General features: G+C 39.2%; 2 protein-coding genes across 7 annotated transcripts in view; one reads left to right on the top strand and one right to left on the bottom strand.

The window, feature by feature from the left end:
* Positions 1 to 10,877, top strand: part of LOC121388056 (phosphatidylcholine translocator ABCB4-like) — a 47,434-nt gene extending 36,557 nt beyond the window's left edge. Inside the window, exons 17-24 of the mRNA XM_041519263.1 lie at positions 168 to 392; positions 879 to 979; positions 2,279 to 2,419; positions 4,310 to 4,532; positions 5,457 to 5,687; positions 6,381 to 6,722; positions 8,217 to 8,363; positions 10,482 to 10,877. Of these exons, the coding sequence (XP_041375197.1) occupies positions 168 to 392; positions 879 to 979; positions 2,279 to 2,419; positions 4,310 to 4,532; positions 5,457 to 5,687; positions 6,381 to 6,722; positions 8,217 to 8,363; positions 10,482 to 10,697 (1,626 nt within the window). The 3' untranslated portion in view covers positions 10,698 to 10,877. The remainder of the gene's footprint in view (positions 1 to 167; positions 393 to 878; positions 980 to 2,278; positions 2,420 to 4,309; positions 4,533 to 5,456; positions 5,688 to 6,380; positions 6,723 to 8,216; positions 8,364 to 10,481) is intronic.
* Positions 10,878 to 12,165: 1,288 nt separating this feature from the next.
* The window catches only part of LOC121383453 (carnitine O-acetyltransferase-like), a 49,924-nt gene continuing 38,364 nt past the window's right edge, over positions 12,166 to 23,725 (bottom strand). For 3 of the 6 annotated variants that reach the window (XM_041513517.1, XM_041513509.1, XM_041513528.1), the window contains 3 exons: positions 22,281 to 22,341; positions 17,334 to 17,609; positions 12,166 to 14,977 (listed from right to left, as the gene is read on the bottom strand). In XM_041513517.1, the coding sequence (XP_041369451.1) occupies positions 12,364 to 14,977; positions 17,334 to 17,416 (2,697 nt within the window). In that variant the 5' untranslated portion in view covers positions 17,417 to 17,609; positions 22,281 to 22,341 and the 3' untranslated portion in view covers positions 12,166 to 12,363. The remainder of the gene's footprint in view (positions 14,978 to 17,333; positions 17,610 to 22,280; positions 22,342 to 23,725) is intronic. The other 3 variants (XM_041513540.1, XM_041513536.1, XM_041513547.1) reach the window with 2 other exon arrangements.

Genomic DNA, 23,725 nt, shown 5'->3' with positions numbered 1-23,725 from the left:
GAAAAGCAATAGAAAGTGCACATAAAAGATCCCTCACAGCTAATGAAGAAAGGTAACAAGTTTCTTTTGAAGACTATGTGTTAGAACTACCAAATGTTTGACATGCAATTGCCGATGGTTAATTAATCAATGTGCTCTAGTGGTGTCGTTAACCAAACGTTAACATTAATGCTACTGTCACGTTGCAGGTGTCCGGAGTACAGATAGGAAACCTGCTGGAGACGGGGGCCACGTTGGTGTTTTCTCTTGCCATGGCCTTCAGCTACGGCTGGAAGTTGACTCTGGTCGTCCTCTCCTTTCTGCCGCTCATGATTGGAACTGGCATCATAAAGGGCAAGGTCACCCAGGGTTTTGCAAAGACTGACAAAGCCAATGTTGAGAAGTCTGGACAGGTATTATTGCTGTAATAGTCCAATAGTTGGGGAAAGAAAATTCATTAATATTCAGTACATAATTATTGAGTCATTTACCATATTGACCATGTTGTGAAAATGTATTTGATTCCATTTAAAAAAAAAAAAATTTGCATCCAATTTCTTGACCCACTGTAAACAAAAGAAGACGATTAGAGTTCTGAATTTAATTTAATATATCACAATGAGGTTTGGGGTGTGTGGAGTCGGGATAGAGTACAAAATGAGTTGACCTGAAACCTTATCACCATGTATTTCCATCATTCTACTCACAATATTAGTTGAAATTCGTGATAAGATGCGTAGTTATTTATTTACAACACTATAAAGGCTAATATGAATAAACTTTGTTGCCTGGATTCGGGCAATTTCGGTTAATTCGAACAAAAGTCAACCTGTCCCCATTACAAAAATGTATACTCGTATGCCTATGGTCTGGTCTATATATACTTAATTTTCCACTAGATGTGTGCGGAGACGGTAGACTGTATTCGAACGGTTGCAATGTTATCTTTGGAGCCAACTCTGCTGCAAAAATTTGAACATCTTGCAAATGGTATCTGCAGGTAAAAGAATCATGCTTACTGTAATATGTCTCCCTCTTTCTATCTCTCTCTCACTCTCTGTCTGCGTGTGTCTTATCTCGTGTTTATATCTCTCTATCCGCCTGTCTGTCTCTCTGTCTCTCTGTCTGCCTCTCTGTTTGTCTGTCTGTCTGTCTGTCTCTCTCTCTCTCTCTCTCTCTCTCTCTCTCTCTCTCTCTCTCTCTCTCTCTCTCTCTCTCTCTCTCTCTCTCTCTCTCTCTCTCTCTCTCTCTCTCTCTCTCTCTCTCTAAGAATATCTGATCAAAGATAGCAGATTACCAAAATAAATACTAAATGTACTTTAATATTACGTAAAATTGATTCTGGTAATATAGTCTTTATGTATTGTAACTGAAATGTATTATTGCCTGTCTACAACACAGATAATTTGAAGTTATTCTTGGTTTGGGTGAATGACAAATCTTTCACAAATGAGACTAACTTTGACTGTTTGTAAAAATAATGGTAAATAGAATTCCAAAGACAAAACCAAATTGCCCAACAAAAAAGATAGCTCATACCACACGGCGTGTACTCCGTAATCTTCACTCACAGTGAATCCGTATTCGTATTAATGTTTGTGTATTCGTAATAATGTATTCGTAATGTCTCTTTGATAATAATGCTATTGGTATTTGTAATAATGTATTCGTAATGCCCCTTTGATAATAATGATAGTCGCATTTGTAATAATGTATTCGTAATGCCCCTTTGATAATAATGCTATTCGTATTTGTAATAATGTATTCGTAATGCCCCTTTGATAATAATGTTATTCGTATTTGTAATAATGTATTCGTAATGCCCCTTTGATAATAATGTTTTCGTATTTGTAATAATGTATTCGTAATGCCCCTTTGATAATAATGTTTTCGTATTTGTAGTATGTTCGTATTGGTAATAATGTATCTATCTATATGCCCCTGCGTGTGCTGTAACCTCACCGTGGTGCAGGGGTGTAACATTCTCTTTGAGAATGGCCAATACAGCACAAAATTGAAGTTTTGAGTAAAATTCAGTATACGTAAAATTCTGTGATATTTGTATTTTTGTACAGTTCTTTACGCTGTTTTTGTTTGAGTCTTGAATTTTTATGTTGATGTTGATCATCGCTTTGTTTATTTGCATTACCATAGTTTGACACCCAATGGCCGATGTGTTTTTCGTGCTGGGGTGTCGTTAAACATTCATTCATTCATTCATTCATTCATACTATCTATATGTAACTATATCTATAATGTATTCTATTAGCGATTCTGTATGTGTGTATATGTATTGCAGGCGGGGAGTGAGACATGCCCACTTGAATGGCATCAGTTACGGAATAGCCCAGGCCGTTATTTTCTTCGCCTATGCAGCAACGTTTACCTACGGGGCTTACCTTGTTAAACAAGGAGAGATGGAGTTTTTTGAAGTTTTCAGGTAACCAAAACATTCCATTCTTGTCTACTCGTGGATCAAATGGTCCACTTTAGCCTTCAGCTCTAACGTCAACGTTGATTGTTTACGACCATTTGTCACAAACTGTAATACTTAGACCAGTGAAACTTGGTTTGTATTATAGTTACACCTGTGTATGTCCATTACACTGCATGTTTCAAAATATTTAAATTTTGTTAAAGGGACATTCCTGAGTTTGCTGCACTTTTTAAGATGTTATCGACTAACAAAGACTTTTTATCGATTGTAATTACATATCAAATATATTTTTTCTGCATAAAATATTAGTGGCTGTATATTAAACGTGTTTCTGATCGTACTAATATTTGTACTAGGTTAAATTTCATTTTATTTCCGAAAATATAATTTTTTCGTACGTACGAAATTATTTGAAGACAAAATCCAGTTTGGACTTCTTACAAATATTAAGACGACCAGAAACACATTGAATATACAGACACTGATATTCTAAACAAGAAAATATATTTAATATGTAAGTTTAATCGTAGAAATATTTTATTAGTCGGAAACATCTTACAATGCAGCAAACTCGGGAATGTCCCTTTAATGATATATATATATATACTTGAAGCATCTTTTTCACGGTTTACAGTAATATGTAAGTTTAATCGTAGAAATATTTTATTAGTCGGAAACATCTTACAATGCAGCAAACTCGGGAATGTCCCTTTAATGATATATATATACTTGAAGCATCTTTTTCACGGTTTACAGTAATATGTAAGTTTAATCGTAGAAATATTTTATTAGTTGGAAACATCTAACAATGCAGCAAACCCAGGAATGTCCCTTTAATGATATATATATACTTGAAGCATCTTTTTCACGGTTTACAGTAATATGTAAGTTTAATCGTAGAAATATTTTATTAGTTGGAAACATCTTACAATGCAGCAAACTCGGGAATGTCCCTTTAAAGCGACAGACACTAGTTTTTAAACACATTTTCACTATAAGAGCCGTTTTTGACAACTGAAATCATACTTTACTTTGATAGTCTTGTCCATACTATCCATTTCCGTACATCCGAAATGTCTCTGCGTCTGAGAAGGAATGATTATGTAGTAGAGTTGCCCCCCCCCCCCCCCCCAGCTCCCGAAAAAAATCCAGAAAGCATTATAGAAACTTAAAGAAAATTCTCTTCTTAACCGTTTAAGGAGCATTAGACTATTAACTACTCAGTTACCCCCCTCCCCCAAAACATCTTAGCTACGGCCCTGCACACAGAGAGAGAGAGAGAGAGAGAGAGAGAGAGAGAGAGAGAGAGAGAGAGAGAGAGAGAGAGAGAGAGAGAGAGAGAGAGAGAGAGAGAGACACACACACACACACACACATACACACACACAGAGATACAAACTCAAAAAAATAAATAAAGAAGACCAACAAATGAAAGGAAGGAATGGTTTATTTAACGACGCACTCAACTTATTTTAATTACGGGTATGTAGCGTGTGACATATGTTTAAGGACCACACCTGTACTGAGAGAGGAAACCCGCTGCCGCCATGGAATGGGCTACTCTTTCTGATTAGCGCTAAGGTACAACGCATTCATGACGTGGGATTAATTACGTCACATACTTAGGAGGCTTCCACCCCTCTTGAAGAGGCGTAACATTGCATGCGTTTTGTCCCAGGAAATGTTAACAAAGTTGACACAGGTGATCTGGTTTCAGTCTAATATGTGGAATCCATGTCAATGCAATGTTATTGTGGAGGTTTTTCACAATTTATGTTTGGACAAAAAGTGGAGAATATCTAACGGTAATTAAAGGTAGGAGAGTAATTTATTGTAGTTGTTAACAATTTGGTTCGGACTTTAGTTTGAATGGTTCTGTTTTCAATATGTCAGGGTATTTTCGGCAATCATCTTCGGCGGACAGCAGGTGGGTCGCTCCCTGTCGTCTGCGCCTAACTTCAAAACTGCTGTTCTCGCGGCATCCCGACTATTCGCTTTGATCGACAGACAGCCCAGAATCGACATGCGCCCAAATGAGGGTAAAATTCCCGTAAGTATTTTTTACAGCAGAGCTAATATTGAACATCTCTTTAACATTATAGACCTAGTTTATTTTGTTTAACCGAAGCACCTTTATTTATTTATTTATTTAGTATTTTATTAGTATTTTAATCATCGGCTGTTGGATGTCAAATATTTGACATTGCTGACATAATTTTAGTCTTAGAGGAAACCCGCTACATTTTACATTAGAAACAAAGGATATTTAATATGCATTTCCTCACAGACAGGACAGCACAAACCACAGCCTTTGATGTACCAATACAATACCACTGTAGAACCGGTCCGTATAGGTAATGCAGCAACCGATTCACATCAGCCGCCTGTTCTGCAGAACACCATGTCACAAAACGTCAGTGCACAGTATTGTACAATAACATGGGCAAAATTTAGCCAGATGGCTTTTTATTACATTGAAATTTTTACATTTAATTAAAATGTGTTTTTTTTTTTTTGTTTTTTTAAATAATTATGAAATCTGTGAACTTGGGCCGCGAAACAGAGGGGCACGTGGGTCATCCCTCCTCCCCTCCACGATTCCCTCTTACTGTACTCAAGGCTGACCATGGCGTATTTTTACACCTGAAAAACACATTTGTCTACGGCAAGCATGCTCCATACTCCCCCCTCTTTATCTTTCATGGACGGGACGTAGCCCAGTGGTGAAGCGTTCGCTTGATGCGCAGTAGGTCTGGGATCGATCGGTGGGCCCCTTGGGCTATTTCTCGTTCCAGCCAGTGCTCCACAACTGGTGTAACAAAGGCCGTGGTATGTCCTATTCTGTCTGTGGGATTGTGCATATAAAAGATCCCTTGCTGTTAATCGAAAAAGAGTAGCCCAGCGGGTTTCCTCTCTCAATATCTGTGTGTTCCTTAACAATATGTCTGACGCCATATAACCGTAAATAAAATGTGTTGAATGCGTCGTTAAATAAAACATGTTTTTCTTTTTAATCTTTATCTTTCGTTTGCGCTCCTAGACGAGTTACAGTGGACGTCTGCATATAGACAACGCAAGCTTTACATACCCATCGCGACCAGAGGCAACCATTCTCAGGGCTTGTACTTTGCGAGTAGAGTCCGGCCAGACACTGGCATTGCTTGGCCCGAGCGGCTGTGGTAAGAGTACGGTCTTACAGCTGCTGCAGAGGTTTTACGACCCTCAAGAGGGAAGCGTGGTGAGTTCGACTCTAAATATTAATAAAGGTTTGGTTAAAAGCTAACGCACACCTGTGGGTGACACAGTTGGTATAGAACGAATAGGTTGTATGTTTATTATTTAGGTTGTATGTTTATTATTTAGGTTGTGTTTATTATTTATTGTATATTTATTAGTTAGGTTATAATTATATGAATAACAATTTTGTGAACCCCCAGATGCCATTTTAACCAATATTTGGTGTTTGGTGTATATTTTTTGATATTTTAAAATAGATTGTGCTTACATTTTAATTATAATTATGTTAGAAAGTAATACTAATAACTTATTTGTGTGTTTGTGCCCCATTTCCTGCCTCCCCTTCCATCTCTTCCACACCACCATAAATATTGTTATCAGAATCATTATATTGCATAATGACGTTAAAACAACTTCAGTAAACCTGGTGTTCTATTGTTATCAGAATTATTATATAATGAGCCATAATAACGTTAAAATAACTTCAGTAAAACTCGTGTTCTATTGTTATCAGAATGATTATTTTACCAGTCATAATGACGTTAAAATAAATAAAACTCGTGTTCCTTTGTTATCAGAATGATTATCTTACGAGTCATAATAATGTTATTTTAAGTAAAACCCATAATGACGTTAAAATAACGTCAGTAAAACTCTAGTTCTGTTGTTAGAATTATTATATTACGAGTCATAATAACCAGTAAAACTCGTGTTCCATTGTTATCAGAATCATTATCTTACGAGTGATAATGACTTTAAGATAACTTCAGTAAAACTCGTTTTCTTTTATCAGAATCATTATATTACGAGTCATAATGACGTTAAAATAGCTTCAGTAAAGCTCGTGTTCTTCGTGTTGCAGTGTGCGGATTCCTCTGACCTGCAGCTTCTTGACGTGTCTTGGTGGCGCTCACAGCTCGCTGTGGTATCCCAGGAACCCAATCTTTTCCACTGCACCATTGCTCAAAACATAGCTTACGGCGACAATACACGTGACGTCACAATGGGTGAAATAATTACTGCAGCCAGAGATGCCAACATCCATAGTTTTATAACAACTCTGCCACAGGTGATAAAACATAGGGCTTTAATGAAAGTTTTGTTTGGTGTTGTTTTTATTGTTTTAATGTGTGCGTGCGTGGCACTTTAAGAAAGTGCTGAGATAGTTGCTAGAGGCGACATATTGAATATTTAATTAGGTGGCAGTAATATTTCATCAAACTGAATATTAATCAAAATAATGATGTAACCACAACACATTTCTCGTTCTATCCAGTTCACCACGACTGGTATACCAAAGACCGTGGTATGTGCTGTCCTGTCTGGGATGGTGCATATAAAATATCCCTTGCTAGTGATGGACAAATGTTGCGGGTTTCCTCTCTAAGACTATGTCAAAATTACCAGATGTTTGACATCCAATAGCTGATGATTAATAAATCAATGTGTTCTAGTGGTGTCGTTAAAAAACCACAAAAAACCCACACACTTTACTTTACTTTTAATCACAACACTGGTCGTATCAGGCTTCTGGTTTTCGGGCTGGACTTTGGTTCAATCATGACTACTGCAGCTAAAAACCTGGTCGTCCATAAGATTATAGGTGAACGTGGGGCTGGAATGTTGGTTCAATCATGACTAATGCAGCTGAAAACCTGGTCGTCCATATGATTATAGGTGAACGTGGGGCTGGAATTTGGTTCAATCACGACTACTGCAGCTAAAAACCTGGTCGTCCATAAGATTATAGGTGAACGTGGGGCTGGACTTTGGTTCAATCATGACTACTGCAGCTAAAAACCTGGTCGTCCATATGATTATAGGTGAACGTGGGGCTGGACTTGGTTCAATCATGACTACTGCAGCTAAAAACCTGGTCGTCCATATGATTATAGGTGAACGTGGGGCGGGACGTAGCCTAGTGGTACAGCATTCGCTCGATGCGCGGTCGGTGTGTGATCGATCCCCGTCGGTGGACCCATTGGGCTATTTCTCGTTCCAGCCAGTGCACCACGACTGGTATAGCAAATGCCGTGGTATGTACTACCCTGTTTGTGGGATGGTGCTTATAAAAGATCCCTTGCTGCTAATCGGAAAGAGTAGTGAAGTGGCGATAGCGGCTTTCCTCTCTGTGTGGTCCTTAACTATGTGTGACGCCATATAACCGTAAATAAAATGTGTTGAGTGCGTCGTTAAATAAAACATGTCTTTCATTACAGGTGAACCTTCGTTGACGGACGTTGTTAATTATTTTGAATAATACAGTAAAATTTTATGTTTGTTTTGTTTAACGACACCACTGGAGCACATTGATTAATTAATCATCAGCTATTGAATGTCAAACATATTCTGACTCGTAGTCAGCAGAGGAAACCCGCTACATTTGTCCTAATGCAGCATGGGATCTTTTATATGCACTTCTCCACAGACAGGAAAGCACATACCACGGCCTTTGTCTAGTTGTGGTGCACATGTTGGAACGAGAAAAACCCCAATCAACTGAGTGGATACAGTAAAACTGTCCTCTGCTTATGACTAATGAGAATTGTTTTGTGCTTGACAGGGATACGAAACAAGTGTCGGCGATAAAGGACTACAGTTGAGTGGCGGCCAGAAGCAGAGAATTGCGATTGCACGTGCACTTGTGAGGAAACCGAAAATACTTCTCTTCGACGAAGCAACATCTGCACTGGACACCGAAAGTGAAAAGGTAAAAAGTCCATATATTATAGATTTTTGTGATTTACTTTACTTTATTAATAACTTGGTTTACGGACTTTGACGGTCGGTCGGTCGGTCGGTCGGGAAAAAAATAACTTGCTTCAGGGTAACAAAACAAGCTTAAGACCTGTGGTCAACGATAGAACATTTCCGCATGATCGTTTTTACATCACACACAAACAAAACAAAAACATATCTTACCCGAACGTCACGACATATTCATATTTTTTAAATCGTACATATTTTGTTTTGAGTTAAAACAGTTTCTTCAAACACAGGCACGTGCATTAATAATCCTCGGACAAAATATTTTTAGAAACAAGCAAGCATTGAAATTGCGCTTGTCCAAACATCCGACATCCATCTTTTAGATAACTTTACTATTCAAGGATGACTTATCGGACTTTTAATAGAAACTGCTACGGGTCGCCCCCACCCCCACCCCCACCTTCAAGTGACGCCCTGGACACGTGTCATGCCTGCCATACCCTAGGTACGCCACTGGTTATATAACCTATGTGAATGCTTTCGGGGTTCTCACGTAGTGAAATATTTTTTTATAGTTACGTATTCGACTTAAGTTTAAAACGATCAGAGAAAAAATGTATCATTCATCACTTATGACATGTACAAAAATTACCGTTCGATATGTTACACAACCTATATTTCTATATTTAATGTGTTCGAAGCCAAAACGATGGTGCGCGAATGCCCCATCCTCGACCGTTGGATTTTGTACCGATTCACATAATCTGAGTCGCAGCACCGAACAAACTGTGCACTGGTGGGGGTGGGGGTGGGTGGGGGAGGGGGGGGGGGGCAACTTTGAAAAAATATCCCAGCTGCTACGTACAATACATTCCCGTAATTTAATACGATATTAATGTATGATTTAAACTGAAGGATTGGTAGAAACCTGGACATATCTTATACCAAATCGTATTACTATGACTATGTACCATCTTAACATGCCCCTATACCACTAAGGTTTCAGGCATTACCATCCCGGGTCCCGTCTCTGAATAGCCAGGGACTTGACCCGGAACACTTGTGTTACAGCAGTTGATGAACTACTAATATCATGCAAAGAGTTATATCCCTTCAGCTGTTCGGAGGTCTAACCCCACTCCCTCTCTCAAAGCCAACTGTATAAGTTTAACATATTTTCGGGGGAGCACGACTCAAACCCATTAGAAACGTCGCTCGTCAGATTCTAGTCACTCATACCTGTATGTATGTATGTGTGTGTGTATATATATATATATATATATATATATATATATATATACATACACACACACACACACATATTTTGTGTAGGTGTGTGTGTGTGTGTGTTGGGGGGTGGGGGGTGTAGGTATCGGGTGCCCCCTCCCCTAAAAAACCCCACAAAAAACCCAAACCATCCGATAACCCTACTGAATATAGAATTATTAAAAAAGTATCATTGCTATATAAATATTTGCCATCATCAGAGGAAATTGTAGTCCCATAGGTCAAATATTGTTAAAATAGCTACAGATTCAAAATTGGAAGTAAAAAAATATATAAAAAAATAGCCCTACTGAATATGCGATTGTCTAAAAAGTATGGCGACTGTATTTGTTAATATTTCACACTCATTACTATATGAAACCCGCTACATTTTTTCCATTAGTAGCAAAGGATCTTTTATATGTATCATCCCACAGACAGGATTGCACATATCACGGCGTTTGATGTACCAGTCGTGATGCACTGCCTGTGACGACAAATAGCCCAATAGGCCCACCGACGAGGATCGATCCTAGACCGACCGCGCATCAAGCGATCGCTTTACCACTGGGTGACATCCCGCCCCATATGAACACTTTGTCTAAAAGAAAATTAAAGAAAAACCATTCGGACATGGGTAAATCGTTGATCAATTTAAATATATAAAACTCAGTTACATGTAGAGTTGTGCAAACATCACCATCGAAATGGAAATGTGTTATTTAACGGCACACTCAACACATTTTATTTACGGTTATATGGCGTCGGATCATCACCTTCGATACCCAAAAGCCGATGTGTTTTTTGTGCTGGTGTGTTGTTGAACGCTCATTCCGACTCGGCTGTGTTTCAGGTCGTGCAGGAGGCCATGGACAAAGCTAGACGGGGACGCACGTGCATCATCGTGACCCACAGACTGTCCACAGTCAGGAACGCCCACAAGATAGCCGTCATGCACGAGGGCGCCGTGCAGGAGTTGGGCTCTCACACTGAGCTTATGAACCACAGAGGAGCTTACTACAGACGTATACATAAGCAAAACAATAGCTCGTTAACTACTAACTTATAAACGGTAGCCCGTTAAATATTCAAGATACAGTCGGACTCATGTATTGAAAATAACTCACCCAGGGCCCGTGCTTTATACAGCTGTAAAAGTTAGTTTGTTTCCTTTAAGGAAAGGAAATGGTTTATTTAATGACGCACTCAACACATTTTATTTACGGTTATATGGCGTCGGACATATGGTTAAGGACCACACAGATACTGAGGGAGGAAACGTGCTGTCGCCACTTCATTGGCTACTCTTTTTTTTTATTAGCAGCAAGGGATATTTTATATGCACCATCCCACAGACAGGATAGTACATACCACGGTCAGTTGTGGAGCACTGGCTGAAACGAGAAATAGCCCACTGGGTCCACTGACGGAGATCGATCCTAGATCGATCGCGCATCAAGCGAACGCTTTAAGGAGGCGGATTTAGGGGGTGGTGTGGCTAGACAGTTATAATTTTATTATATATTAATTTTCACCTCTCTCCAAAACTCCCCTAAAGTTCCCTTGGCATTCCGCCTCATAGCCCCCCCCCCCCCCCCCCCCCCCACCCACCCCAAATGGATTTTCTGGATCCGTCACTGGACACCACTAAAGAAATGTATTGGTAATCATCGGTGGTTGGATGCCAAACATTTGATAATCCTGACAGTCTTAGATGACCGACTGATTTTTACATTAACAACGAGGGGGTATTTTATGTGCGCGCTCCCACGGGCAGGACACAGCATTTGTATATACCAGTCGTGGGAATGTGTACACTAATATCACTAGTTAAATCAGACCCCGCAGATTCACTGGTCAGACAAAACAACACTTTTATGACATGTGTCACTGGCAGTGTTAAATTAAGTTGAACTTTGACCCATTCCTGATGTCCTTTGGTAGACTGCTGAAATATGTAAGCATTGAAAAAAACATGTTAACTACCATCTGACACCCGTTTTATGTCGGCTGGGGATGGGGTTATAACAAGATGTAGTAATATGTAAAATACTGCACCACTACTGTTGGAGGGTTATGGGGTATTTTTAATACCATCACTGGTACTTAGTCTGGTGTACGACGGGACTGTAGCTACATTTGAAACGGTTTGGAATGATCTAGCTAATTTATAATGTACCCACGCTCTCTAATGGACGTATCCTCCTCTCTAACCTCCCTTGCTTTGCCCATTTGTATGTCTGCTATATCATGTTTCTTATTGTACATGGTCCATATGTGTATAATGTGTGTGTGCGCGCGCGTGTTTTTGTATTTGTATAATACAACTGTGAAATCTGAAAAAAAGTCTTTATATTTATTTTGGTTATATTTTGTTTTGTGAACTGATTAAGCAGGTCCGTACGAACCGAGGGGCAAGGGCGGGGGTGGTGGGGTGGTGGTAGGCTCCAACTGAGGACTAAACTTTATGGTTTTTATCCTAGTCTAAACATATTACACTAGCATATATACGAACAAAAATTTGGAAACAAAAAGTCCATTCTTCTAAATATATTCTGGTCATAACACGTCTTTTTGAACACACGTTTCAAACGAGCGAGTTTTGTAGCATATATCCACCAACTGATTAATGTCCATTACATTAGCAGGAATACGAAAAAAATATATATTTTGGAAACAAAAGTCCATTCTTGTAAATATATTCTGGTCATAAAACGTCTTTTTGAATATAATTTTCAAACAAGAGCGAGTTTTGTAGCAATACCCACCAACTGATTAATGTCCATTTCTGGTCCATGTTTGGTGGACAAGAATCCTGGATATGTTTCGTGAAGCTGATCTGTAACATGGTGCTCACACGAACTTGTCTCACGTAGAGGAATGACCTTGACATGAGCGTAGTCGATTTCCATCCCCTCGCATACGATAGCACATCCGTCCAGCGACAGAGAGGACATAAGTTCCGTGGCAACCTTATGAACTGCTCTAAACAGCTTTGTAAAGTTCTCGTCTGGCAGACCAATTATGTTGCTTGAAAGATGCTCCCTGGGAACGAGGACCGTGAATCCTGGCGTGTTGGGGAAAGGTGTGAGAAACGCGATGTGGTGATCATCCTCCCAAACCCTCCAGTGTGGCAGCTCTCCTCGCACCAGTCGAGCGAAGAGATTGTTGTCCTTGGGATCCCCATTAAACGTGTTGTCCCATTTGGGAACTACATCACCAGCCAACAGTCTCTTCTGCATCAGAGTTAGCTCCTGATTCGAGACACGGGGACCTTCAACCGATGTAACATAACCTTTATACACAGGGGAATATTCTTGTTCCTCTGCGACAACTGAAATCCAGTTTTTCCCTAACCCATGGAAAGGAACTACATGCATCTTTGGTTTATCGTTGGGTAAGAAAAGTGCAATCATACCACAACGTTCAACGCCTAGCTGTGTTTGAAGTCTCAAGGCAACTGACTTTCCATATGCCATGAACGAGACCAGTCCATCTGCATCGTCTAGCAGTCGGATCCCCTGGGGCTGTCCGTCGTGTTGCACGATGACTGTACCTAGCGTATTGGGAGTGGGGTGTAAATACGAAGTATATTCTGCTTTAGTCGTGCTATCTGGCACACTATTCTTCATCATGGCCCCAGCTGAAACGTGGCATACAATCAATTGCAGCAGTCGATTCAAAGATTTTGATAATGCATTTGGAATGGTTGGTAGCATTGTTGAAAATGTCCCACTTGTTGTTAGGACAAAGGCTATCTCATTTTCTTTCAGAATATAGGTGACTACCAGTTGATTGTCTGCAAAGACATTGCCAGCAGCTGCCCTTAGAAGATGGCCCCCTTCTGATGCTCCAGTCATCATTACATCTGGTTTCTGGAAGCGCTGGAGATATGGCAACAGTGGATGACCAGGGGCTTGACGATTTAAGATAGATTGCAGGGCACTGATGTGTGAGCCATATGCTTTACCCGTCTTTGTATTCTTAACCAGTCGCCTATGTTCTGCCAGGGCTGCTTTCAGTGACGTCATCAGGGATCCAAATGGTGATCCTTCCTTAAGTTTTGTTACTAATTCACGAGACTGCATACTCATGGGGAAGGTGGCGTCTGTTCCTCCATTTTTAAAGTTATCAATGTAGGTGGGTTCAAGTATCAGAAAGGACGAGGTCCCTGTTAGTTCAAGAATGGCAAGCTGCAGTGATAGATGCAACCACGCATCACGCACATAGGACCTTTCCAAAATGTTAAGTAAATTAGAACAAACAGGGAATTCAAATGTAGCAACATCTCTATCCGGATGATCCCATATGGAAGTTGGTACAGTCTTTTCAGGAGTTGAAATGTGCAAAGATGCTGGATATGAATTGCTGCCATTTGGTTGTGGTGAAATATGCACGTCGTTGGCAAGTTTGTTTATCAACATGCATAGCTTTGCAGCTACATAACTGTCAGAACACGCATGATCTACGAATAGCCCAGCTTGTCCATCACGATACACGATAACATTGACCAGCTTATCGTAGTACCGGAACGAAGGCCTGCCAAACTGAATATGCTGCAGAGTTTTACTAAGGGGCATTGGTGATGGTTGATCTTCCAGGACAAGAGTCACTATAGAACTCTCAGCTGTTGCAAGGGATTCCTGGTTAGACTTGTCTTTGAGCAAATCTAAGCGGGTGACATGCCAATCATTGCGAGGCAGAGCCGTCAGAGCAAGTGGATTCGCATTACATTCACCAGAATGATTGATAATATATTCCAGATGGTTTACAATCATCCCTGCAGGTATCACTTGTCTGTTGTCATCCAGAATATCAATAGTGAACATGCTGTTCTTGCTGATGAGCAAAACATGTCTGACGTCTTTGTACACCACATATTCATCTTTCTCCATACCAGGAACTCTGCATGCTGCCAGTAACATTTCATCTAAATAATTTTCTTTGGCGCCTCTCCTTACAAAGGCGTTAGTCATCTCCTCCATCATGCTGGGGTCACTGTAGATCTGTCCTACTGCGACAAGTAGGCTCGCAGCCCTTGCAACCTGACTACTGTGATTGCTGTCCACTTCTAAAACGAAAGACATAGCAGTAGAGACAGGAATAGGAAACCGGATAGAGAGCATGAACTGACGCCCGTATTCTGCATTCCAATTCTTCTTATTTTTCACGCTTGACTCGAAGATTTTCTGAACTGTTGGTAAACTAGTTGCATTAGCCTCCTCAAGGAGCTCGTCAAACTTCTCGGCTTCATCTGGTTGCAATATTTCTTTGAATACTCGTTTCAATTCAGTCAACGTGTCGTTCAACTTAGACACTGGGTATGATGACGTCATCGTGTTAGAAATGCTGAAATGATAATTGTTACCATTATAACATACATTTCATATATTAATGTATTTACTCGACTTGCATGCTTGTATTCAATTATGGTACATTCATTTCAACTTATGTTCGTGCTTATATCCAAGTAAGGTTAAAGCACAATGTCCTGGGCACACACACCTCAGCTAGCTGGGCTGTCTGTCCAGGATAGTGAGTTAGTTGTTTGTTGTGTATGGTTAGTGAGAAATAACAGGGTGTAGTAGTCTTACACCTACCCATTGAGTCATTAAAACTCGTTCTGGGTGGGAGCCGGTACTGGACTGTGAACCCAGTACCTACCAGCCTTATGTCCGTTGAGTTAACCACGACACCACCGAGGCCAGTTATTATGGTGCAATCACGTTGTATGCATTTTATATATGTATTTTGCAAAATAATTGTTAGGCACCTCAACCCCAACACTGTCAAACATATCTAGAGACAATACATTTTAAAACTGAATTAAATTACATATAATAAATTAAGTTTATTAAAAAAAAAAACCCCACAAAAACCAAAACATCAACCCACCACCAAACCTTCACCCATGTATACATCTCAATTATCAAAGCTATCTTGTCATATATATTTTTAAAATCCGCAATCAATCAATCAATCAAAGAAACATTTATGCCTCTATTAAAGTGACGGACCCTAGTTTTTAAACACTGTGCTATTAAAGCCGGTTTTGATCATTTAAATTGGAGGTACTCACGTTTTATTAGTTAGAATATTAATTTTCAAACACCTGAAGTGGTTCTGGTCGTTCATATTTCTTGTAAAGCCCCAAACCGCACTTTTTAATCATTCTAAAAACGCACGTTCGTCTGAGAAGGAATGTTTTTCTAGACAAATTAGTTCTTTTTAGACGATATTTCTCCGTTTAAACATGACGGATTTTTAGCTTCTCTCTCTCTTATATTTGTATCCAAATGTGTTGCAAGTTTGTATATTAACTAAACTTAATGTCCATTTTCTAAGCCTGAAACTAGGGTCTGCGCCGTTAATAAATTCACATTGAAGAAAATTCTATTCGACATATTCCTTAAATTGCCGGGAACGTCACGATAAAATGTTGAAACACTCCCTTGATATGACGTCACAATGCGAAGACATTTTCATAACATACCCAATGATGTCAAAGAGATACTACCGTTACTACGTACATTATTCGGAATGTAGTTTGATTTGAGAAAAGTGCGAAAAGAATCGCTGTTTGACAATAATTGTAAACATATTTATTTTAAATGTGTACAAGTGTAGGCCTAAATGATGGATCTAATGACGATTGCTAACTACGTGCGGTCCTGTTGCAATATTTTCCACGTCTTGATTTGATATATCAACCGCGGTATTAATTTTCAACATTTTCACGAGCGTACAAATCATACGCTGGGGGTGGGGGGAGGGTGCTAAGGGACCAGTGTACACTTTTTTTAATAATGAAAAATGTCGATCAACATTTTTCATTTGGGGATGTACTTTTTTTTTTGGGGGGGGGGGGGGGGGGAGGGGTGGTCAAAAGTGTACGGTTTGTACGCTCGTGAAAATGGTGAAAATTATGGACGGCCCCTAAGTGTTTGTTTATCAACAGTTAAAGTTTGTTTTGTTTAACGACACCCCTAGTGCACATTGATTAAATAATCATCAGCCATTGGATGTCAAACAGTTGGTATTTCTGACTCGTAGCCATCAGAGGAAACCTGCTACATTTTTCTTAATGCAGCAAGGGATCGTTTATATGCACTTTCCCATAGAGAAGAAAGAAAGAAAGAAATGTTTTATTTAACGATGCACTCAACACATTTTATTTATGGTTATATGGCGTCAGACATATGGTTAAGGACCACACAGATTTTGAGAGGAAACCCGCTGTTGCCAATACATGGGCTACTCTTCCGATTAGCAGCAAGGGATCTTTTATTTGCGCTTCCCACAGGCAGGATAGCACAAACCATGGCCTTTGTTGAACCAGTTATGGATCACTGGTCAGTGCAAGTGGTTTACACCTACCCATTGAGTCTTGCAGAGCACTCACTCAGGGTTTGGAGTCGGTATCTGGATTAAAAATCCCATGCCTCGACTGGGATCCGAACCCAGTACCTACCAGCCTGTAGACCGATGGCCTGCCACGATGCCACCGAGGCCGGTCCATAGAGAGGAAAGCACATACCACGGCCTTTGATCAGTGGTCGTCAGTAGCATATCTACGGGAAATAGAGCCTATGGCCAGCTCTGAAATTGCACCCGTCCAAACATCTCACACCCATCTTTTAGGGTGTATACTACCAAATCAAATGACATAGACGACAACAGTAACACATGTGGCTAATAATCCTACCTGCAGCACAACATTTGAGGCGCTTTTTTTTCTTTCTTTTTTTTTTTCTTGCTTTTTTTTTTAACACTGGTATCCCCATACATGTTTCAAGCACAAGGCTACTTGCCAGAGTGGTACTAGAAGAAATAGAATTGCACACATTTTTTGCCCAGATAAAACTATTTCTTTTTACAACTAACACTCACATTTATCACCAATCACAGGACTTGTGGTTAACTTCTCTATCAAAAGTTCTCGAACTTTGACCCAGCCGGAAGTTATTTAGTTTGGTACTACCTATAGGAAGGAAGGAAATGTTTTAGTTAATGATGCACTCAACACATTTTATTTACGGTTATATGGCGTTATACATGGTTAAGGGCCACACAGATATTCAGAAAGGAAACCCGCTGTCGCCACTTCATGGACTACTCTTTTCGATTAGCAGCAAAGGATCTTTTATATGCACCATCCCACAGACAAGATAGTACATACCACGGCCTTTGTTACATCAGTTGTGGAGTGGTACTACCTATAGATAGCTTTACTATCCGAGGATGGCTTTAATAGAAACTGCTCAGTGAAGCCCCCCTACAAGTGGTGCCCAGGGCAGGTACCATACCTGCCATACCCTAGCTACGCCACAGGTTGTGGTGGACTGGTTGGAACCAGCAGAAATGTTTATCAACAGATGTAAGTGTTTGTTTATCAACAGATGTAAGTGTTTGTTTATCAACAGAGGTGAGTGTTAGTTTATCAACAGATATAAGTGTTAGTTTATCAACAGATATAAGTGTTTGTTTATCAAAAGATGTAAGTGTTTCTTTATCAACAGATGTAAGTGTTAGTTTATCAACAGAGGTGAGTGATAGTTTATCAACAGATATAAGTGTTTGTTTATCAAAAGATGTAAGTGTTTCTTTATCAACAGATGCAAGTGTTAGTTTTTCAACAAAGGTAAGTGTTTATCAACAGATGTAAGTGTTTGTTTATCAACAGATGTAAGTGTTTATCAACAGATGTAAGTGTTAGTTTATCAACAGAGGTGAGTGTTAGTTTATCAACAGACGTAACTGTTTATCAACAGAGGTGAGTGTTAGTTTATCAACAGATGTAAGTGTTTGTTTATCAACAGATGTAAGTGTTTGTTTATCAACAGATGTAAGTGTTAGTTTATCAACAGAGGTGAGTGTTAGTTTATCAACAGACGTAACTGTTTATCAACAGAGGTGAGTGTTAGTTTATCAACAGATGTAAGTGTTTGTTTATCAACAGATGTAAGTGTTTATTTATCAACAGATGTAAGTGTTAGTTTTTCAACAGAGGTAAGTGTTTATCAACAGATGTAAGTGTTAGTTTATCAACAGAGGTAAGTGTTAGTTTATCAACAGACGTAACTGTTTATCAACAGAGGTGAGTGTTAGTTTATCAACAGATGTAAGTGTTTGTTTATCAACAGATGTAAGTGTTTGTTTATCAACAGATGTAAGTGTTAGTTTATCAACAGAGGTAAGTGTTTATCAACAGAGGTGAGTGTTAGTTTATCAACAGAGGTGAGTGTTAGTTTATCAACAGAGGTGAGTGTTAGTTTATCAACAGAGGTAAGTGTTTATCAACAGAGGTGAGTGTTAGTTTATCAACAGAGGTGAGTGATAGTTTATCAACAGAGGTGAGTGATAGTTTATCAACAGAGGTGAGTGTTAGTTCATCAACAGATGCAAGTGTTAGCTCATCAACAGATGTAAGTGTTTGTTAATCAACAAAGGTAAGTGTTTATCAACAGATGTAACTGTTTGTTTATCAACAGATGTAAGTGTTGTTTATCAACAGAGGTAAGTGTTTGTTTATCAACAGATGTAAGTGTTTGTTTATCAACAGATGTAAGTGTTTGTTTATCAACAGAGGTAAGTGTTTGTTTATCTACAGATGTAAGTGTTGTTTATCAACAGAGGTAAGTGTTTGTTTATCAACAGATGTAAGTGTTTGTTTATCAACAGATGTAAGTGTTTGTTTATCAACAGATGTAAGTGTTTGTTTATCAACAGAGTCTGCTCAATTAGGCCGGAAATAATAGAGTGGAAATACCGATCCGTGCGTTATGAAAATACAAATTTAGAAGCTGGAATTGTATATAGTGCACGAGCGCCGCCTGTTGGAAAGTTGGTGATAGTTTCCTATTGTGTAACGTTACAAAAGGTGGGTGGGTGCACTGAATAGTGTTACGTGATGCACTCTTATGTTATATAAACTTTTTTCTTTTCTTGTTTTCTCATACTCTCTCATTTGACAAAATTATTAGTATTACACAACAGCTGAACAGTCCCTTCCACCCAGTGGTATCCCGAGTAATCTGCTGTTTGAGAGCTACACGGACCCCCTTTCAACAATGTTTGCCTTAAATACATGGGTGCTGACAGGTTTCTTCCTGTAGTATGTGTAACAGTCATTATTATGTCAAATATTAGATTTCAGCAAACTCGAAAATTATCAATGTAGTGGTTTTTAGTGCCAAACATAGGGTTATTGTTGTATTAGAGTGGGAATCTTTGACTATCACCAGGGGGTAGGCAGCCATTCTCTGTTTTCGCTATAGTTATATTTGCCAGCCTTGGTGGCGCAGTGGTTAAGCCATCGGACTACAGGCTGGTAAATACAGGGTTAGCAGCCCAGTATTAGCACCAACCCAGAGCGAGTTCTTAAGGGCTGAATGCGTAGCAGGGGAAAAAAAATCCCATCTCCTGACGCCCGTGCCAAGTGGAATTTTCATGCCGGACAAGTAATTATGTTAATTGCATATGCCCGATGACAAGTGACTAATGTAACACCTAAAACCTTTTTTTAAATGTTGTTACAAATCTCGGTAAAACCTTTGGAAAGAGTCCGATCGTCCGACTATTTACATAGCTCTAAGGACAACTAACCCTAACTCTAAATGATGGGACGATATCGGAACTCTTTCCAATGCGTTAACTCACCAAAACGGAAAACAAGTGTTTTGGGGCAGAGTGTGTTAAATGATATACTTACAATAACGACATATGGGCCAAAATCCTTAAACAATTTTGAACCAATGCCAGCCATAAAAGTGGAAAGGGATCTCACTACATCCACGGCCATACAACAAGTGGTCACTAAGACATACATTGACACAATAATTATATTTAGATGAACAAGTGGACACTACCAAAGAAATAACACAGTTTAAATCAACAAATGGACACTATTTAAAAAATAAGGTTTAAATCAACAAGTAGAGAAGACAGTGGATACCACTGGACAGACATATACATTTAGTACTTCCTGAGTAAGTGTTGTAACCTAATAGCAAAATTCTTTATTTGTGCAATGAAACCAATTACATCCATGATTAAATTACATTATTAAGCACTATTAAATTAAATAGGAGTAACACAATTGGTTACCTTAAGAAGTATGGGCAAGTGGAAAAATATATACAGCAAGTGAATATCTCATTGGCACTTGCCCTGTGGAAAGTAATTTTTTTGAAAATCTTTGAACCCCTGGGTAGGTGTAAGGCCACTACACCCTCTTCTCTCACTAACCAATAACCAAAAAACAACTAACCCACTGTCCTAGACAGTCAACCCAGATAGTTGAGGTGTTTGCCCATGACAGCGTGCTTGAACCTTAACTGGATACAAACAACAACAAAAAAAACCCCAACTATATTATGTTGTTACTTATGCAAATGTAACAGATAAAAATCAACCTCCACTTAGGGGATTCGAACCACAGAGTCCAGCGCTCTTCCAAATGAGCTAATAGGGAAATTCCCACTAGCTACTGCCAGTAGGAGCACTTTATACCAACACTACTACATACTCCCCCCTCAAGTGAAGCTATGTCCCGGAGCTGTGGGCCACAGGCAGTTGAACTGTTACGGGTCCTAAATGGGTTATAGTTGTATTCTTGTGTTAAGAACACACCTGGTCCCTACATACTGGCCTCGGTGGCGTCGTGGCAGGCCATCGGTCTACAGGCTGGTAGGTACTGGGTTCGGATCCCAGTCGAGGCATGGAATTTTTAATCCAGATACCAACTCCAAACCCTGAGTGAGTGCTCCGCAAGGCTCAATGGGTAGGTGTAAACCACTTGCACCGACCAGTGATCCATAACTGGTTCAACAAAGGCCATGGTTTGTGCTATCCTGCCTGTGGGAAGCGCAAATAAAAGATCCCTTGCTGCTAATTGGAAGAGTAGCCCATGTAGTGGCGACAGCGGGTTTCCCCTCAAAATCTGTATGGTCCTTAACCATATGTCTGACGCCATATAACCGTAAATAAAATGTGTTGAGTGCGTCGTTAAATAAAACACTTCTTTCTTTCTTTCGGTCCCTACGTCGGCTCCAAATGTAAGATAAAAATCAACTTCCACTTAAGGGATTCGAACCACAGATTCTCAGTATGAGAGTCCAGCACTACCAACTGATAGGGAATTTCCCATTAGCTACTGCCAGTAGGAGCCCCTTATTACTTTATATCAACACTACTACACAGAGATTGAAGATTCTGTGCTCAATATTATAATTTATTATTATTAATATTAAAACAAAGAAGAGAGAGAGAGAGAGAGAGAGAGAGAGAGAGAGAGAGAGAGAGAGAGAGAGAGAGAGAGAGAGGAAAGAAATGATAATGCATCTTTAAAATAAAAGTAAAGAAGAGTTACTTCCCTTTTATGACTGTTTACATCTGACGATTAACTGGTTTACGGTCAATGTAAAGTCATCCACCATGACACCCAAGGGTATAATGGGGTATATCCCAAATGTTGTAAATGTAACCATATATGAACTGATTGTGTATTCACAAGTATCCCACAGATACAAAAGGCTGAAATAAATGTGATAATAAAAACAACCTGCATTAAAATTATTTAAATTCACAAAAATCACCAGAAAATGTAAGGTACGGGGGTGTCAAGATAGCAATCACCATGAACAATAAATACCAGATTGAATGTAATCCAAGGGTCCTCTGTACATCCATCAACAACAGTTGAGCAATGAAATCTGAAAAATACCATCCATCAATTAGTAATACAGTCAAAACATGATACCCTTTGTTAAAAATCAGCCATTTTATTTAAGGGACTACTTTCACAACCAGTGTATGGTGTAACATATTGGCCACCATCCATAGATATGAACATATGCTGAAAATAAATGACAGGGTGCACTAAATGTTAATGAAATACATGTATATGTCAACATTGTATAATGTTGTTTCACTATTCAGTGTTCTACACTCGGTTTTACAACTTACTCCTCTTTGGCTAGTGGACAAACAAAATTTACTAGCCAAGCTTAAAATATTACTCGCCACAGTGCGACACTACTCATTTTGTATCATTTATGAATGTGTTGTAAGTATCTGGATTGTTTTCGCCAAATTACTAAAATCAACGATGAGTTCCGAATTGTACCGACAATTAATACGGAATTCACAGTGATCAATCCGACAACTTCGTAAATAGTGAAATGCTCCGACTGCACAATGATGTCAACAAATTTCATTTGTTTTCACTCCAAAAACGTCTATTGTCCGAACCAAATTGTTAACAACTACGAAAAATTACTCCCCTACCTTTAATTGCCGTTAGATTTCCTCCAAAGTTTGTCCAGACACAAATCGCAAAAAACCCACTACAAATATACAAATTCCACACACGAGACTGCAACGATGTCGCCGATATGGTCTTTGCTGAGATTGCATAGGGAAAATACATGCAGTTTTCTGCCGTCTGCCATGTTGCTTGTTTATGGAATACTCTTCAAGAGGGGTGAAAGCCTCCAAAGTATGTAACACAATTAATATGAAATCAATGATCTCTAGTGGTATCATTAAAATAATAATAATAATAAATAATATGACGTCATCACGTTTGCTTTTATATCATAACATGTTATGACGTGGTTAGATTAAGTCCTATTCTTTCACCCCTCTTGAAGAATATTCCATAAAAAGTCAAAATGGCAGCTGACACAAAATTACATGTTTTTTGCCCTATGCTCTCTCAGCGAAGTCGATATAGGTGACATGGTTATCAACTGGTATGTGGAATCTGTGTTATTGTAATGTTTTTTTCAAGATTTCTGTCTGGACAAACTTTGCAGGAAATCTAACGGCAATTAAAGGTAGGAGAGTAATTTTTCTTAGTTGGTAACAATTTGGTTCGGACAATAGATGTTTTTGGAGTCAGTCGCCAGATGGCGACGATAATAAATTAAATCAGTCGCCACTCCAACATTTTGGTCACATTGGCGACTATTTTTGTCGCAACGTAGAACACTGACTATTTATATATTACAATCACAATAAGGCTTAATGTATGGAAAGGGCAATGAAATTAAATAATTGCTAAACTTCACATAGTTTTGCACTATCAGTTATATA

Source organism: Gigantopelta aegis, chromosome 2 (genome assembly GCF_016097555.1).
Source record: "Gigantopelta aegis isolate Gae_Host chromosome 2, Gae_host_genome, whole genome shotgun sequence".
NCBI classification, from domain to species: Eukaryota; Metazoa; Mollusca; class Gastropoda; order Neomphalida; family Peltospiridae; genus Gigantopelta; species Gigantopelta aegis.
The sequence above is the reverse complement of the archived record's forward strand: the minus strand, read 5'-3'. Positions and strand labels throughout refer to the sequence as shown.